The following is a 17,713-nucleotide window of genomic DNA, read 5'->3' as shown; positions in this document are numbered from 1 at the left end:
AACAAAACCTGACGAACATAACAACGGTCAAAACACATCAGTCCCAGGAAGGATTTTTTTTATAGGAAAAGGGTTGAGGATTGGATCCTCTGTCAACTCGACGGTCTATTTATTTTCGCACGATATCGGAACAAGTTGGATCGAGTTAAAGATCGCCGTGATTCGTCGCACGCGGTGATCATCAATGGTGAAAATTTAACGCAACGTGGTTTCGCGAAGTTTCTTTTCAACGATATCGAAGCATTTTCAGCCTCGCAAAAGTCCGACTTAAAGAGAAAAAGATTCATTTCGCGAGCTCGTCTCTGAGAATTCTCCCGAGTATTATCCGCGAAACGCTTTCCTGTAAACAAAAATGGATTATTAAATTTTTCAACGACCATCAAATATTATCGCATCCCACGTCAAAAGAGCCACAAGACACTGTTAAACCCGATTTACAACGCAGAGAAATTTTTTGCAAATCCTTCAGTAGTCCGTATCGGTTTAGTACAGAGTTCGTCAACACCGTTTGCTGCGACTCAACAACAGAGACTTTAATTTTTTCTCAGGTCTAAGAACCCGCACCCTGCAAGGGTCAATGAGCATCAATTACACCCTTCTTCGAGTGAAATTCGAATAACGTGAGATCGAACACCGAGTTCGGTTGCTTGCAGCGTGCATTTGAAACAGAACAGTGCTCGACGATCAAGAGTATTCGATTAAATCAAGATCGATCATCGCGACGTTGACGGATTTGAAAACGATTTTCAGTCTGCGTTCAAAAAGGACATGGTGGCACAGGATTGAAAAGACCGGAACGATTGTTGCGTGGGGGGAAAGTCTCGATGAAGCAAAACTCTCTAATACACTATATTGGTGTATACGTCGTATGGTAGTATTGGCAGTAGCAGTAGTAGTAACGTGAATTGGGAACGGGTAAGTGATAAGTGACTGCTAGAAAAATCACACTCTGTACATAAACGTGTGTAATTATCTATTACATACATATATATAATAATATACGTGTATATATTATTATATACAATATATAACGTATAACATTCCCGCGTGTATGCATATACAGTGATGAAAGATTTTTTCTCTCAGCAGTTTCTTTTCTTTTTTTTTTTTTTGGTGTCGTTGGATTGGACTGGTCAGTTTTTTTTTTGTTTTTTGTTATCAAGATTCTTTTCAACTCCGTGGGAGTGTTTTTTGGTTTTGGGTACTTGACAGGCACACCTTGCTGGTTCGGTCTGGTTGCGGCGGAGTCGCCCGACGCTCGTAGTGCCTCTCCGGCTGTTGGTAAAGTGGTATCTGTTCCGTGTTTTCGAAACCCCACGAACGGTTCGGATCGTGTTCCACGTATGTTCATCCAGGTGGAGGTGAGAGGGTATCCGCAATGTTTGGAAGACGTGTAAATAGGTTGTTATTTTATCATTAGACGACTCCTCGACTTTCAATGCCTAACTCTCCCTTCTTTCGCATACTCATGCATACACCTATACATGTTGTATCAACACGTCGATAATGTCGATACATCGATACGTCAATATACGTATGTGCGTACAAACATTATTTCCTCATTCGGCTACGTAAATTATATTATTTTAACATCGCCGCGAGTATCACCTGTAAGACTGTTTATGAGAAAGAATTGACACCTTCTCATCCAAAGCCTTCGTCGGTAAATTATTCACGGAACGGAAATGAGGAGAAAAAAAAAACCATCAAAACAGAGTTTCGTCTTTTTCGTTTTTGATCAAACGTTTTCGCGCAATCGGCAATTTGTTTTTTATTCTTTTGAACTAGGATTCGACTGTGAGCTGATACTTTGCCTGAGAATGTGTCATTTGCTTTTTTCGGGGCTTGGGGGGAGGGCGGGGGGGAGCTTATCGTGTTCTTTGACCGAGTAACGATGTATAAAACACAGGTATGAAAATGTTCAAGTTTGCGAAGATCGACTAGATCGAAGAGAGATGAAAAAATGGAGAGGGAAAAAAAATAAAAAAATAAAAATACAACAAAATTTTAAGAACCAAAAAAAGATGTATTTACATACAATTGGTTCGTTGGTCTGTACTTTAAATATATCGCGATACAGTAAGCGAGAGATACAAAGAGAGAGATAGAAATAGAGTGAAAAAGAGTAAAAGACAGAGATATGAAGGAATGCTAACGAATTCAAAAAGAAAACTCATCAACATAGTCTATCAAGCTTAACATCGTTGTTTGTAGATTACTATAATTATAATTACAAGTAACGTAAAACGCCTCGATCTTCTCATTAAATTTCGACGAGAGTACGAATAGAACTATTTTGTTGAATCTACAATTTGCGTATCATAAGGCAATGATTGAATACATGGCATAATGGCCAAAAAAGTGACAGGCGCGGTTTGTTTATCTCTGCAGCAATCTGATCGGTTTTGCGACAGCTATGCGATGTAATATAATTGAAAAAATTGTAACTTGTTCTGTTATTCTATCCCAACCGCGCTCGTGTAATAAATTATTACGACTTTTATCACCGTTCGAGGCGATAGGAATTAATTTTATTGGAAAAACTGTAAATACAAACGAAGAAACAGAGAGTCGCAATTATAATGCATAAGGCGAAAAATCTTCGAAGGCTCTGTTGTCATTTTTCAAACGTGAAATTAATTACGGATTACGACTTGCGATAAAATGACGTCAATCATTGTTCCCCAATTTCTCCCCAAGTGTGGGTACTTCTTATTTTCTAGTCATTATTCACCGAGTATTTACTCTATAGAAACGCAAGTCGAAAAAATAAAAAAACTAAAAGAATCGCGGCTCGATTTTCCCAATTTGTCACGAACAACCGATCGGTTAGATTATACGTGAAAAACCGCTGCAAACTTGATGGTAAGAAATGAATTTCCTCGCACGTTTTCATCGTCAATTGCGTATATATTTATTGCTGCAACAACATCGCCGCGTATAATATCCTGGAGAAACGACGAGCGTTACGTGAATTGGTCGATTACGGTTCGCCTGCGTCGTTCAACAATACTTCAACAATTGGCGAAGAAAACTGTTCAAGACAGCCAGACAGCGAGCTAGCCAAAGGCTTTATTTCAAAGAGAACTGAAAGCCTCTGTCAGGCTGCCATCCGCAGCCCTTTTCCTCCATTGCGGAAATACGAACATATTTTCTCAGGATGCACGAGCGGCTGGCATCTATCTGTATTATAAATCTAAGGACGGATCGCAGAGGTGTGTTCAACACGATACCGTTCTGCCTATAAGTGTTTGTACACACAAGTAACGGAAATCGATACTTTTGCAGTTATTTCCGTTGCACGAGACTTTCCGATCGGACGTAACGTACAAGAAACCGGATTCCGATTATCATTATTACTATATCCATTGCGCTCGTTTGAAAAGAACATATTACTCATTTCTAGAAAAGATTCTTACATATGTCTGAAAAGAAGAAGGATAAATTTTAAAATAAAATAAATAAAATAAAAATTCGAAAGGATTGTCGAAAGTTAGACGTAACAGTTTTTGGTGAAATTTAGTTAACGATCGGTTATTTTAGGTCGGAACGAATCGAGAAATAAGTAGGTTTAACTTGGAAAGAGATATTTGAGGGATGAGAGACTCTGGAATATAGGTAAATAATAATGTTTCATCCGTGCGTATTTTTGGCCTGAAACAGCGTCTCGGTTGGTTGAATAAAAAAAATAAAATAAATTGGGGTAGGTGCGTGATACGACGCTGTTTTGATTAAACTTTGAATTATGTATTTCGACCTCTCGTCGCGTTCCTCGGCGTGTTTGGAGAGAAGAGGTTCGCGAAAAGAGTTGTAAAGGGAGAGGTGAAAATAAAAAAAATTGAAAAATAAAAAATGAACAGGAAAGTGGAAGGAAAGAAACGTTTTATCACTAAAGTGAAGAGGAGAAAGAACATAGAAAGAGAGAAGAATACGACGGAAAAAAAAAGAATCTACGATTTTTTACCTACGATATTGATTAATTGCCTGTTCAAATATATAATTATACGCCGACTAATCAAATCGTTATGCATTGATTCGGATGTGTGCGTACAATTGTTGTACCTGGCGAAAATAAAACACATTTATGGAAAACGTCGATTTACGATAAATTGTGAAAATCTATGGATAATACGTGAATAATAATATATTGGTGAAATTTAATTACGGTAGTAATTGTAATTAAACAGCGCTTCTGAAAGTATTTAATTTAAAATGCTTTTAACGGACGTTTGTATGATTGTATCGCAATGTTGCCGGAAAAGGAAATTCAGTTTCCGGTCTGTGGCAAATATAATCTGGTGAAAATAAGCTTAGTTTATGTTACCAAATCCTTGTGGTATAATATAACCGTGAAGGAAAGTCCATATAGTAAGATTTAGCCACGAGTTGTTAAGGTAAACAACAAACGAACATCGAAATGTTGAAGGATAGAAACAAGATACCGAGTTTATTGCTATAAAAAAAAAAAACAAAAAATAAACAAACATGAACGACAGTTAATTTTCAACGTTCGCACGACGTAGCTTTAGATATTTCGTTACAAGTAATCGATTGAAACAAATAGGTACGTATTCCATGATCGATGATATGGACGCAAAACTTGTGCTGTATAATTTATAGGAAACGTGATTATTGGCATACCTAATTATACATATATACGGTTTGTATTTGTTGAGTACCGCGGACTTCGGTAGCAATTTTGCAGTTGTAAAAAAAAAATTACTTCATTGCGCAAATGCAATCGCTTGCTAGTCAATTTTCATACATTATACGCTAAATTTGCTGGTAAACTTAACTTAACTTACATAGGATTGTATATTTATATGTATGGTACAGATATAGTACGATCGTAAATATATGTATATTATATAAATGTATATTAAAAACGAGAGGGTTGATACGAATGAGAAAAATGTCTAGCTACTCACATAAACCTCCTCCCATTGCGAAACGTAACGGACGAGCCTCGAGAGACGAAGTAACCTGACCAACGACAAAAGTTTGGCCAGCCTTAGAATCCTAAGGGCACGTCCAGCGTTCAGGAATTGCAACGACTCGCTGAAGTCCTGAAACTTGTGCGAAAGAGTTATACAAAAACACCATCGAGGCAAAAGCAAATTTCGACGTGACGAAGTAGCGTCGACAAGTTTTTTGCAAATTGATAGTTTCCGGAAAAGTTTTCAAAGCCACGCGCGAAGTCGGAGGCTGTATTATAAAATCAACATGGCCGCCGTTAACCGCACACACCTGCGATTTTCTTTCTTTCGTACGATTCTTTTCGAAATTTTTTCATCAACGAGCGATATTTCAGACCAAACAATCGAATGGCAAGAATCATTTAGTCGTTATTTGACGTTAGAAAAAAGCTCAATAACCGGTACAGCAGGTGAAATATATATGTGTATAAATGATCGCGACTTGTTTTACAATGTAAAATCCCTTGTCACAACATTTATGCAAGTCGATATTATATCCGCATCGGGACACCACGAAAGGCTCAGCCTATGCATAGCCAATGCTTGAAGCTTGAACAGGTGGAGTTAGTTTGCTTCGGAGATTAGGTTGGGTTGGGTCAGGAATCGAGCGAGAGGATCGTAGCAAAATTAAGGACTAACGGGTCGTACCGCCCGAACAGGAAGTTGAGAAACGAGAGAAGACGGATTGAAAAATTCGCGATGAGTAGCGGAAAGAATCCTGAGAAAAATTCGAACAATAACTAAAACAATATCGTCTCAATATCGAAGGCTCGTTTCTTGGATATTACAGAGAACCCAAAATTTGCAACCGACGACGTCGTGCGGGATTAAAAATGTTCCTCGTTGTAAAAATTTAAGCATTTTCAAACGAGTTTAGAAATAATATGCCGCTGTTGAAATGAAATCAGCGTACAATTATTTTCATACGTAGTTGAAGATTCACGAGTTTCACGAGTATAAGGAAATATCGCAAAGTCGAGAGCTGTGGTAGAATGTTTTTCAAGCGAATCGAGGCCCCGTTATTTGACGTCAAAGGCATGATGAAATGGGGAAAATAACAAACATGCGTATCCAGGTATCGTTGAGGAAATATCTGCTCGAGCGTTCTCACAGGATCGCAGGTGAGTATAAGGTGAATTGTTTACTCACTTGATTGAATATGAGAAAAATATAGTCGAGAGGTATGGATGAGATGAGGTCCAGGAAGAACCACGTCCTGAGGTAGTGCTTAGCGATGAGCTTCGGGTCCAGGATCACTTGTTCGGCGTTGTCCTGCTGCATGATACCTGAAACGATGCAAAATATAACATGTTTGATTTCGTAATTTTTTCTCTGTCGAGAAAAGAAAAGTATAAAAAGTGAAAGGCATCTACCGAAGTACAAAAATATAGGTAAGAAAATCAGTGAGCGGCAATAATTTTCTTTAGTGTAAAAAAAACTTGACTCTGAATATCTCCGGTGGTAAAAACAGCTTCGGAAAATATCGCTGCAGCGAGCAGATTTATGCTCAGCTGTGATTTTTTCAGATCAGGCATGGCTGCGGGGGAACGGCAAAGCAAATGTTATTTTTATACAGCGGGAACATTAATATCCAATTAATTGCTGGAGCAGAAAGATAAATCCGAATAATATTATGCCGTTCAAGTGCAGATTCCTCCCACAGGAGAAAAAAATTTGGCCAATTTTCAAACCACTTTTTCTTTTTCCTTCGCCCGACGTTCTTTCCCCGACTTCTCAAGCTCTTTTTACAACTGGAGAAAAGAAATAACAAGCGTGCAATTTGTGGCCAATTTTTTTTCTTCCACCGTCGCTGTTGAGAAAAGAATTCAACCGATGAAGGAGAGAGGCGGAAGAAAGAAAGAGATCGAGTGGCCGGATTTAAGGAGTCGAATTTCCTTGACAGGAAAATTTTTGCACCGCCGATAACCTGAAATTTAATGTAAAACTCACCCGTCCGGAAGTTGACGACAATATCTACGAGAAATATCGTGTCTGAAAGGCAGTTGAAGGCTATCCACCTGGTGCTCAGATCATCGTTGAAAAAACTAATGGCAACCGGTAGAATGATCAAGTTTGCGACGAGCAACAGAAGCATACAAAGATCCCAGTAAAATCTGAAATCAGAAAACGTAATTTAAATTAACGGGCGATTAATACGGCTAATTTTTGTTGAAGAAGGTTAACTTATACATATCCATATACAATCAGAATTAAGTTTGGCTCGAATTTTTAGTACAACGCGACGAATATCTGTCAGGCACGTTCACATTCGGGTAAAAATTTTACCGGTGGAATATTTCTTTTCCCCACTAGTGCGGTGCGGTCAGATTTCGCAGAACTGCATCGTGTAGCGACGGATTTGCGAAGGTAAATTATCGTGGGGAAAAACACAGATTAGTTACCGTGCCTCTGCGTAATTCGAAACAACATTGAGTATCGTTTCTATTTTTTATCATCTCGATTTCCTTTTCCATCTTTTCAAAACTGTAATATTATTCGTGCGCAGTGAAAGAAAATTGATTTTCTAGTAGAAAATTAGTAATTTTATCATATCGCAGGCATAAAATTTTCAAGTGAGTCAATTGAAAGTTAAAACCGTAACAACAGAGATGCAACGGATGTAGTAAGGTTTAATTATAAAAAGCAGAAATTTTATTTTTGAAACAATGGACTCGATGAATTCCGATTGATCTAAGGATCGATACCTGACTCGATGGCGTCTTTGCTTTGAGCTTGAATTTCTTTTCGTTTTACTGCAGGATTGCACACCCGACGTTATTGAGTGGAGAGTGATGCGTTTCGTAATTTAAAAAATGTAAGCCATGGTGGATATTCGTACGGCGACGCTAAATCCTGGATCCATATAGGCATGATCTACGGCTAGCGAATGCGGGAGTTTACTTTTATTGACTGCCTGCAGAGAAAAGGGCGAAGCGCGCGGTAGGATATTAAAGAGAAATTATTGCTCTATGGATTTTAGTATCCTCAACCTACAACCTTTTCCATATCCCTAGGGTATGCAGGCGGGGTAATTCCCGCGCTGCGGACGTTCAATTTTAAAGTACGACAGCGTGTGTGAAAAGAGCTAAGCACACGGAAAGAAAGAAAAAGAGAGAGAGAGAGAGAGAGAGAACAATGATAACGGCGTAAATGCGGGGAAAAAACGGTGTAGACAAAACGGTGACGTTTGCACATTTGCACTTTGGTACCGCCGCTCGCGTCATCCTTTTCACTATTCTAAGAACATCTGTGACTACCTTACATTTTGTTTTTACCTCTCGACTTCGATTCGTCACGCGTATCGCTGCAGCCAATCGTTGAATTGAATATGCGTTTAAACGTGTCGAGATGTGCGTTTCGTTAAGACGTCTGTCACGTTTGAGGACCGCGACTGAAGAGAGATACGATTTTAAAAACGACGGATGAGAATAAAGGACCGTAATCAGGTTGAAAAATAATAGAATAGAATAGTGCAATTGTTATTACACCGGAATTGCGAATGAAATAAAGTAAAAAGAATAAAGTCAAATTTCGGAGCGGTGAAATTTCTTCAAAAGCAGAGAAAAGAGAAGATCGTTTTCGGCTGAGAATTTGGCCGATCAATAATCGAGTATACGAATTAATATTGAAGGGTTGAACGATCAGACATTAATACTCTGCAGCTTGAAAGCGGTTTAATTTATTCTAGGTGTCTGTTCCGAATTGATTCTCGTGATCTGAGCTCTTATTATACGTATATCGTGCAGCCTGCGAATAGGCCTATAAACGAGTAAATTTTACGGTATAATATACGAGCTGTAGTTTTGATTCGTATAATCCATACCGTTACCCATTAATAGTTGATAACCCGAGATACGCGGGTATACGTATACAATGTACGTACAGCGTGTAGAGAAAAAAGTAATAAGAAGTAAGATAAAAACAAAAATGGCAAACGAAAATAAATGAAAGTAAAAATCGCGAAATTTTTCCGCTCGTTCGACGGGTCAAGGGACCATGTGACGTCATCATCTTGACCAGCGGTCAGCGTCCGTTCGTTTAATGGATCCGAATTGGAGCGTAAGGCTATAAAATTCTTTAATCTCATGTAAGCGAGCGTTATAAAGAACGAACGGCGATATGCCGATGCCTGGTTGAGAAAAGGCAATGAGATGATTAAAAAAAATTAAGAGAGAACCGATCTCACCGAAGGATCGCTTCTTCGCCATTAAACTGTGAAATTACCCGACAAGGTCAGCCCAATTTTAGCCCCGAGATGTGCGCGGATTTTTTTTTTTCTAATATCGAATCGCAAATCACGAATTCAGATTTTGAAGGTACGAAAAATGCGTTGGATCGGTTAATTTCGTAGATGATGATCGGATCGATGTAGTTTGAAATTTAATGTCTGTGACAGGTTTTTCTTCCAAGTCGATTTGTGCAGCGAGAGAAAAGTATACGATGATAATTATCCTTGACCTGCATTAATTTAAGATCGAGAGAGGAGATTATCGCTTGACGTCATCCCGATCGCAATGGCAAAAAGTAATAGCACGCTTTTGGCGAGTAATATGCATCGTATTTCTTTTTCTTCTTCTCGCGTGTGTGCGTAATCCGACAGAGAGTTGCGTTTTTCCCCTTTTCGAAATCTCAGCTTGTTCAAAGCAATAATCTCGCAGATACGCCGTTGATATATAAATACTCTCAGGTTCTCGGTATAAATCTCACCGCAAAACCGCAAGTCGGTCTTCGCATCTTTGCAAGCGTAAAAAAAACCGCAAGAGGTTTATTCGTAAATAAAGCCAAAAACTTTTGACGAAACGGGGAAAGAACTCGGAGCCTTGTTGCGATTTTGCGGTTGCCCTTTTACCACTGATTCGCGAATCATTAAGCGGGTTGCCAACGTTACGAAAGCGGTCAGGTTATATACCTAGTCGAGCTTTCGCCTGGTGTGGAAAAGCTCGACACAGATACGCACACAGAGGAATTCCACAGCATCGCCGGGTGGGTTGAACACACAGGATTTGAATTTTGAACAGCGTAGAGCTAAAGCAATTCGTTTCTAAACTGCCAACCGATCCCCCGTATCTGGGCCATTCCAAGGCATAGCCTTGAGTGTAGGAAGTAAGGAAATTTTCCGGAACACGCGACAGTGGCATAAGGCATAACAGCGGAATTATTACCGTAAACATCAGTTATCGTCGATTTATACCGGGACAATCTCTTGAAACTTGAAGATCGAACCGCGCATGCGCAAAATAATTCAATCTCATTGGTCGGCGAAATCTTCCCGCAGCGATAATATTTTTTTTCTGCGACGCAGGCGAGCCAACGTACGAAAAATCAGTGCGTTTGAATTTTCAAAGAGCGTAAGCGACTTTCCGAACCAATAACAAATGCTTCCCAAACCTTTCCGAGTCACTGCCTCAATTACTTGAGATTCTAACCTCGAAAATTCGTATCAACTACATCGCCGGCAGAAACAGTTTGACGGCTGAAAACTCGGGATGGCAAGCCTGCCCGAACAGCCGATAAAACTCGCGCATGCGCGGTTCATTTTCAAACATTCAAGATATTGTCCCGGTATGAATTTTCCGCAGATTTACTGGTATCTCGGTTCTGTTAAGTAGTATGCATCCAACGAGCAAAAACGTAAGCGATCCAGCGAGTCGAGACGATTGTGTAAAAAAAAAACTTCCTCGAACCGGGAACGAATGGTTTCGCGAGTCGGAAAAATGGGCTATAGGTTATAATAGGCACGTATAGGTGCGGCAGCGAATGTCACGTCTTCTTGGCAGCCCAATGAGAATCCCGCCGGGCGAGGTTCGCGAACTTTGTATTATTGGCCCATGTGCAGAGTGCGTAGACCCCGACTCGAGCGAACGATCATCATTGCCTTAACATTCGATTAGGAACATACGTCGTGATTGTCAACGTCTAACGAGAAGATACGGGCGCACTTATTAACACCGGCTGTGACTAAACAACTTGATTACCGAGGGCGAGTCGCAGCTGCCTGATCACTTGTATGTAATATGCGGTACACACGTTTATAGATCGAGGGATGGATGGATGGATGGATGGATTGCACCACTCGCATAATGCAACTCGCTGATGTTCCTAACATCCATCCATATCTCCGTGCACTTGTTGTCTGTAAAGCAATGGAAATGATTTCATCAATACCAAGCCTCGGTTATTTCGTTTTGTAAAGAGTTGCGTGTAACCGTGATCAATTGGCGATGCAGGTCGTTGGATTGGACTGAATTGTTCCTGCAAAACAAGAACGAGCGTAAAGGTTTCAAAGAAAGCAATTGCATCCCGATTGAATTACACCTCTACTTTTACAATTTGACATTAATCAACTTGGGAACCTAGGTGTACCGGCAATCGCGATAAGCTGCACCAAAAAGACCTTCACTCGTCCTAGTTACCAGAAAATTACGGTAAAACCAACGTCAAATTATCGCAGTATTCTGCACAAGATGATATAGTATATACCGACTGTATACAAAAAGAACAAGTTTCATTTGGTAGAATCATATTCTCTGGTCAAGGTGAAAAGTGAAAACAGTCAAAAACAGCGTTACAACATCCTAAAAACAATTTGTACACTTCTTCTCTAGTCTTCCCAAATTACGACAAGTGCGAAGAGTCACCCCGTTCAGTTTAGGTGAAATCCACCTTTGACCTTTTAAATGAGGTGGAGGTGTTCTAAAATTATTCGGTTTCGTATCGAACCGCGACGCTCGGACGACATTCCTTGTTCCTTATTCCAATTTCTTTTCGGTTTGACACTGATTTCAGACACTTTGATCCCCCTTCACCGACCTCGATATAATATTCCACGTTTTCCTCGAACTTCCAAAGCGGCTTTCCTCACCGCCGCGGGTTTCTCCTAACCACCGACTGATTTTTCTCCAAGAACAGTATAAGATTATGGAAGGAGGATATAATTGATGCGTATATTTATTTATCTGGCACAGTCTGTGCCGAGATCTCGTTCCGCCTTAAACCGTTGCAGCGTTATCAACTTGATGTAGAAATTATTCAGACGAGGATGATATACATATATATATATATATATATATATATATATTTTAATACACCTTAGCGGTTATCCAGGCACCACTTGCATATGTATCAGTCTTGCCCAGGAGGCGAAGAGCGAGTTGAGAGTAGAAAGAGTTTGGCTGATATTTTTCTTTTCCTCGCTCAATCCACTCGAGGCAACCCCGTCTCGTCCTTTCCATTTAAAAACTCTCAAGGGGGGAGAGAATAAGACGGGGGGAGAAGAATTTCTTCACCATATTTCTCAGGTCTGAGGGTAGATACTCGAATTCAACAAACCGCCAAGGCGCAGACCGTCAAGAACAAATTAAGTACAGCGTATATGTAATAAAAGCAAGCACAATTTAATAAAAAAAAAAGAAAAAAAAAAAAACAAAGTCTTGCTCTTTATCCAATTTTCTCTGCGTGAATTCTCGTGGTTCGCGTTTACCAGCCAGACGCCATTTTGGAAGACGAGACCACACTGACAACGGATTTCTGTTTTCTCCATCTCTCTGTACTCTGCGACTCCAATGACGCGTCTCTCTGACGTAATATGCTCGATGTACTAAATCCTCGAGAAGGAGGAGGAGGAGGAGGAGGAGGTGGATGAGGTCGCGGTTCGCGAGGGTTAAATTACTTCGTATCTCGGACGAAACAGTGGAGAGGTCAAGATTATTCTCTGCCGACTGGAGACTGTGAAAATACTACAAACAATTCTGTCTTCATCCAGACACTACGCGTCTGGATACGTGCTCTTACGTACTGTACAAAGATATTCTTTTCTGTTTGTCGTTAATCTTATCTCACTGTATTTATCATCTTGTTGGTGTGTAGAGGGTACACCATAAACCAACGTTATCATTGCCGTTATTATTATTAAAGATTCATACGAAAGGTATAAGAGATTAATTTTTCATCGAAGATCACCTGTTTTTTCTTCTCTCACGACAAGGATAAGAACACTTGAATGTACCGATCGGATAGTTAACTTAATCCCTGTCTCTCATTCAATGCTGTATTCTTAATACGAGAGAGCAATTAAATCGACCGACAATGAAACTGCTTGGAGAAAAATTTCATTTTCCACCAAGGACAAGGTCGGCAAGTGCCGGTAATTTTGTTATACCAACAAACGAATCTGCACTTCGTCTAAGAAGCAGGCCCGAAACGTAGAGCGAGGCGAGGGTTGAAACTAAAAGGAAAGTTGAGGTCTTGTAGAGAAGCGTAAATCACTGCTCCGGGGAATTGAGATTAATGCTGGCAGGTGTAGCTGCGAACCCGAAGAGAACAAAGTGTCGGGAATTAGGATGAAAAATTTCATGTATAAAAGCGTAAAGGAATACCTTCATTGTTATTATTACTATTATTGCTGTTGTTATTATTATTGTTACGCGTACGGTTGACGGTTAAGCGATTTTATTCGGGTTTGCGTAGTTTTTTCACATTTGTTGTACAAAGCTGAGCACGAAATTGCGTTCTCAGCGAGAAAATCGACGAACAATGATTACAGTGAACTCTTATTCCACAAGCTGATCATACGTTGAAATGTTATCGTTGAAATTGTGATGACTTTGAAATAAGCAACTGTCGACCGTAAAGTCGTTTTTCTTGAAATTTAGACAGCTTTGTAGTCCGAAAATGATTCGATGCGAAAATATGCGGACAACCGAGATCAATTGGAGTCTGTATTTTGATAGCTCGCAAAGAAGTCGCGTCGTCGTTATTCAATGGCGACATACCGTCTCCGAGACGATCGTAAAAACTTTCAAAGTCCGAATTGAAATCGCGAGAAACGATCGATAATATACGGTAAGGAAAATGCAAATCATTCCAGCCCCGTAATGGAAAAGACACGATCCCAATAGTGTGTAAGTTCAACGATTCCGTGTCCTCTATAGAATAACGTCCGTCAAAACCAGCCCCGTTGAAATGGAGAGGAAATCAACCCGATCCTGAGGGATGTTCTCCCGCCTTTGAGGTTAATCTAAAATACAATGTGAAAACGGGCGTAGCAATAAATCGCGTGATTTATGGACAGCGATTCCTGGGTATTTCTCGTCCGGTGTAACAGGTAGGTATAAATAATACCGCAAAGACAATTGATCGGGCACCATTACGAGTGAGTCGTGTGTATTCCATTATATTATTGGGGGAAGTACACGATACCTGCACCGTTGAGAAGGCCGACGAGAAAGCGATTCATGATCTGCGGGAGAAAACCGTGGATTTGAACGAGGATCGGTTGAGGATCCCGAGGGAATATTCGGCTCGCTTTGTTCTCTCAGCCGCTTAACGAACCCTTTATCAAGTTGGAATAAGACAGAGAAAGGTGCTTTCGCAATGCTCGTTACCAGATGTCTGAAAATTTTTGGTATTGTTTCCGCTGGTTTCATCTGAACAGAGGTAGTTCGAGACTTTGGTACCCGTGACCAGAATTGGTGACAGAAAAAAAAAAAAAGAAAGAAAGAAGCTTCAACGACGAGTGCGAGAAGTGATAGAGAAACGATACTTTTTAGAAAGGATAAGGACGGCTACGCGTCGAATTGTTGACTCGCTGCTTGACCTGACACAGAATTTTTCAACATCTGTTTCAGGGAACGTGCGAGAGCATATGACTTTGGAAGTCAATAACCAGTCCACGCACGAGTAGAACGTAGAGTACGAGCGAAGAGGAACTGCAAGTCGATGCAGGGACAATGCCGTGGGGTTGTCGGAGCCATTGTCTGCCAGAGGATGCTGACATAATCATACATGGAGGTTAATTCCACCGCACACAGTGTCGCGGATTAAAGTCGATACATGCTGTAGGCATGCGCTGAGAGAAATTTTTATTTCCGCTTACCGCTCAGTCTTTAGCTATTTTCATTTTTTATATATATTTATATTTTTTATACATATATTTAAAGGTGTCTCGTTAACTGCAACTTTGAGTAACGAATACGATCGTTTCCATGACGTCGCAGAGCGAATCGTGTCCTTTCACCTGAAAAAACATTAAACCTACAGCATTGTCCAGCTGTCCGCGGTGTTAAATATTAGATTACTGTATTAAAAGAAGATTTCTACTGGGAACTATCGGCACGTGCGTAGATGATATGACGTGCGCGTGTGCGTATATTTTCTTCGACAATATCCTCCGTATAATATGATATTTCAATTACACAAATATTTAAGTAATGAAAATTCATTAGCCACTCGCGAAGATTCGCGATATTGAATAGTCGCGCCGCATTTATTGGTACATTAATTCAATAATACGAGATAAAATCCCGGACGCCAATTAATAGAAGCATATTTATTACTTGTCTCGTAACTTGTAAATAATAGTTTAATAAATTTAATTCACGTCAACGTAGGCAATTCCAAGTCACGCGCATTTTTTCCAAGAGTGTCGTTCTTCGTTAGTTTGCCGATCAAAGATTATTCCGTTCAAAACTGGTCGAACGGCTACGAGATGCGTGATTCAATCGAAAGGTGTGTCTCTTTTTGCACGTGTAGCTACTTTAATTCCAATAAAATTTTAGAGAACGGTTTTACGACGAGACGACCGTACAATAAAATACTTTCAGGATATAAAAGAAGATGAAATAAAAAGAATAAATAAATGAAATAAAAAATAGCGATTTTTTTTTCTTTTTTTCTTTGCTTTCCACCACCACGATCGTTTTTCCTGCTTCCCGTTAATTATTCGAAAGATTCGTTAAGGCCGAGGTAATTTTCACGCGGCTGTAACGTGGCGTGCACGAGGGCCGTTTTAAAGCCCACGTTGTTTGAATTAATCTACGAGCCATGCAGAGCGCTGCTTTGCTGCACAATGCGGATCCTCTCGTTGCGTTCCAGTAGCGCAGCTCTCGCTTCGTTATTGCGAGTTCTACGTACTTTTTGCCATCATCATCGCTGCTTCTCTTCTTGTTGTTATTACCGTATTTTTACCTTACTTTTTCTCTCTTACTCCTCTCTCTCTCTTTTTCTCATCTTCCTAGGGGCAATTAAACGCGCCTATGGCGTCGTACGAGGAAGATGAATCCTCGCTGAAGCGCGCGCGAGATTAAAAGATCATTTAATTAATTAAGTATCTCATCTTTGGCTGCACTCTCCGACCGTCTGTTGCAATCTTCGCATTCGTGGATCTATTCACTCCTACGCGTAGCTGAGATCGCGACGTCGTTAACGGCGATATTCACTTTGCACTGAAGTAATGTTTTTCTTCTCTTTTATTCGAAAAAAGAACATTCGCTTCGAATATAACGATCCTTTATCGAATAATTTACTTATCGTGAGAGAGAAAATTTTATTTCATTCGATTGAAATTCGTTACACAACTCAACAAATTTTTACATCGAACGTAAGTAAATTTTTTCAGTTGGTTCGTATTGAAATAGACTTTTCTTTCCGGATTTCGAAGAGATATTTTCATTTTATTTTACTTTCTCGCCGTCGTTGGATCATTTTTCAAACAGTCTCCATTTTCGTTGTCAAGTTTCGTTAATTTTATTGCGTGTGTTTGAAATATGTTTGAACAAAGCTAAGATTAAGGTATTATTTTTAACGAAAAAATGCATCGGATGCAACTTTGGCCAAAGTTTAGAGTTCGAAACGTGATATGAAGACGGCATGATCGAGAGTTGAAAATGCATTTTCTAACTTTGCGATGCGCGGATTCGGAGAAAAGTTTCAGTGGATATATCGACAGCTTTTTATTTTTCGTCACTTCTACTTCCGAGATATATATATATATATGTATATATATATGCATGTGAGTGAACACCGCAGCTGTTGAGGATAAAGAAAACTCAAATGCTCGGGCGTTCGATACTTTAGAAAATTCCCGTCTCATCGCGGAGCGAAAAATTTCCCTCCGATCCGTTTACGCGCAACTATTAAAATATCGTAAACATTTTGCTGGCGGAAACAAACTTGTTTATCGAATACATTAAAGACCGAATGAATAAAAATTAAAAAAGTAATATCTACATAGCGATCCGAGATGAAATGACAATCTAAAGAGTCGTTCGCGAGGTTATAATAATCGGCAGCTACAACGGATCGCGACGTTTTATTTCCCCTCCGATATTTATTGCTAATAGATATGAAAACCGTACATAAAATTATCCGAACTTCCGATTACTCGTTCGCAATGCTTCCAGTCACGGTTTGTTCATTTTTTTGAATCCAAAATTCCCCGACACATTCAACGCATTACTGTTAATACCTTCAATATTATCTAGTATCTATCTTACTGGCTGACTATCAATTTACAAACACCAGCCAGCGAAGCGACGAAACAAAATTTTAAGTGCAATTTTTTTTTCCCTCTCTCTCAACATCGATAGTACTTTGCATAAGAACGAGTTCATCTCTTCGACAGACACGAAGTTCCAGTCTCGTTTTCGAAACTCCCCGACTTTTCCCTTTATAATTTTCCTCTCTCGCACAGCGTGATATTCTGCGACGAAATTTGCGCTAATTCGCACTCCGCGAGCCATCGTCGGTGTATGACTTACGATTAGCCAGAATGACCATGGCCCAAAACCGTATTCTATATTCGCGCAATGAGTCTGACAACGAGTAGGCGCTGTTCTCGATTTTCCCTCAAAGAGCAAGCGCACGCGTGTTTGCCAGCGGTCAATTACACGCGACAGAAACGTCATCCGTGTAAATAATTTCAATTCACGCAATCTGATTCCAATTTCTAAAACTCCTCC

At 39.9% G+C, this 17,713-nt stretch overlaps 1 protein-coding gene across 15 annotated transcripts in view; it reads right to left on the bottom strand.

Moving 5' to 3' along the window:
* The window catches only part of LOC107225713 (potassium/sodium hyperpolarization-activated cyclic nucleotide-gated channel 2), a 167,109-nt gene that overhangs the window by 27,358 nt on the left and 122,038 nt on the right, over positions 1-17,713 (bottom strand). For 6 of the 15 annotated variants that reach the window (XM_046741981.1, XM_046741989.1, XM_046742005.1 and 3 more), the window contains exons 3-5: positions 6,927-7,090; positions 6,126-6,262; positions 4,929-5,072 (exon numbers count right to left, since the gene is read on the bottom strand). In XM_046741981.1, the coding sequence (XP_046597937.1) occupies positions 4,929-5,072; positions 6,126-6,262; positions 6,927-7,090 (445 nt within the window). Of the gene's footprint in view, positions 1-1,218; positions 1,294-4,916; positions 5,073-6,125; positions 6,263-6,926; positions 7,091-17,713 lie in introns of those variants that run through there. The other 9 variants (XM_046741971.1, XM_046741976.1, XM_046741966.1 and 6 more) reach the window with 5 other exon arrangements.

This window comes from Neodiprion lecontei, chromosome 1 (genome assembly GCF_021901455.1).
Source record: "Neodiprion lecontei isolate iyNeoLeco1 chromosome 1, iyNeoLeco1.1, whole genome shotgun sequence".
Classification (NCBI taxonomy): domain Eukaryota; kingdom Metazoa; phylum Arthropoda; class Insecta; order Hymenoptera; family Diprionidae; genus Neodiprion; species Neodiprion lecontei.
This window is presented reverse-complemented; position numbering and strand designations above follow the sequence as displayed.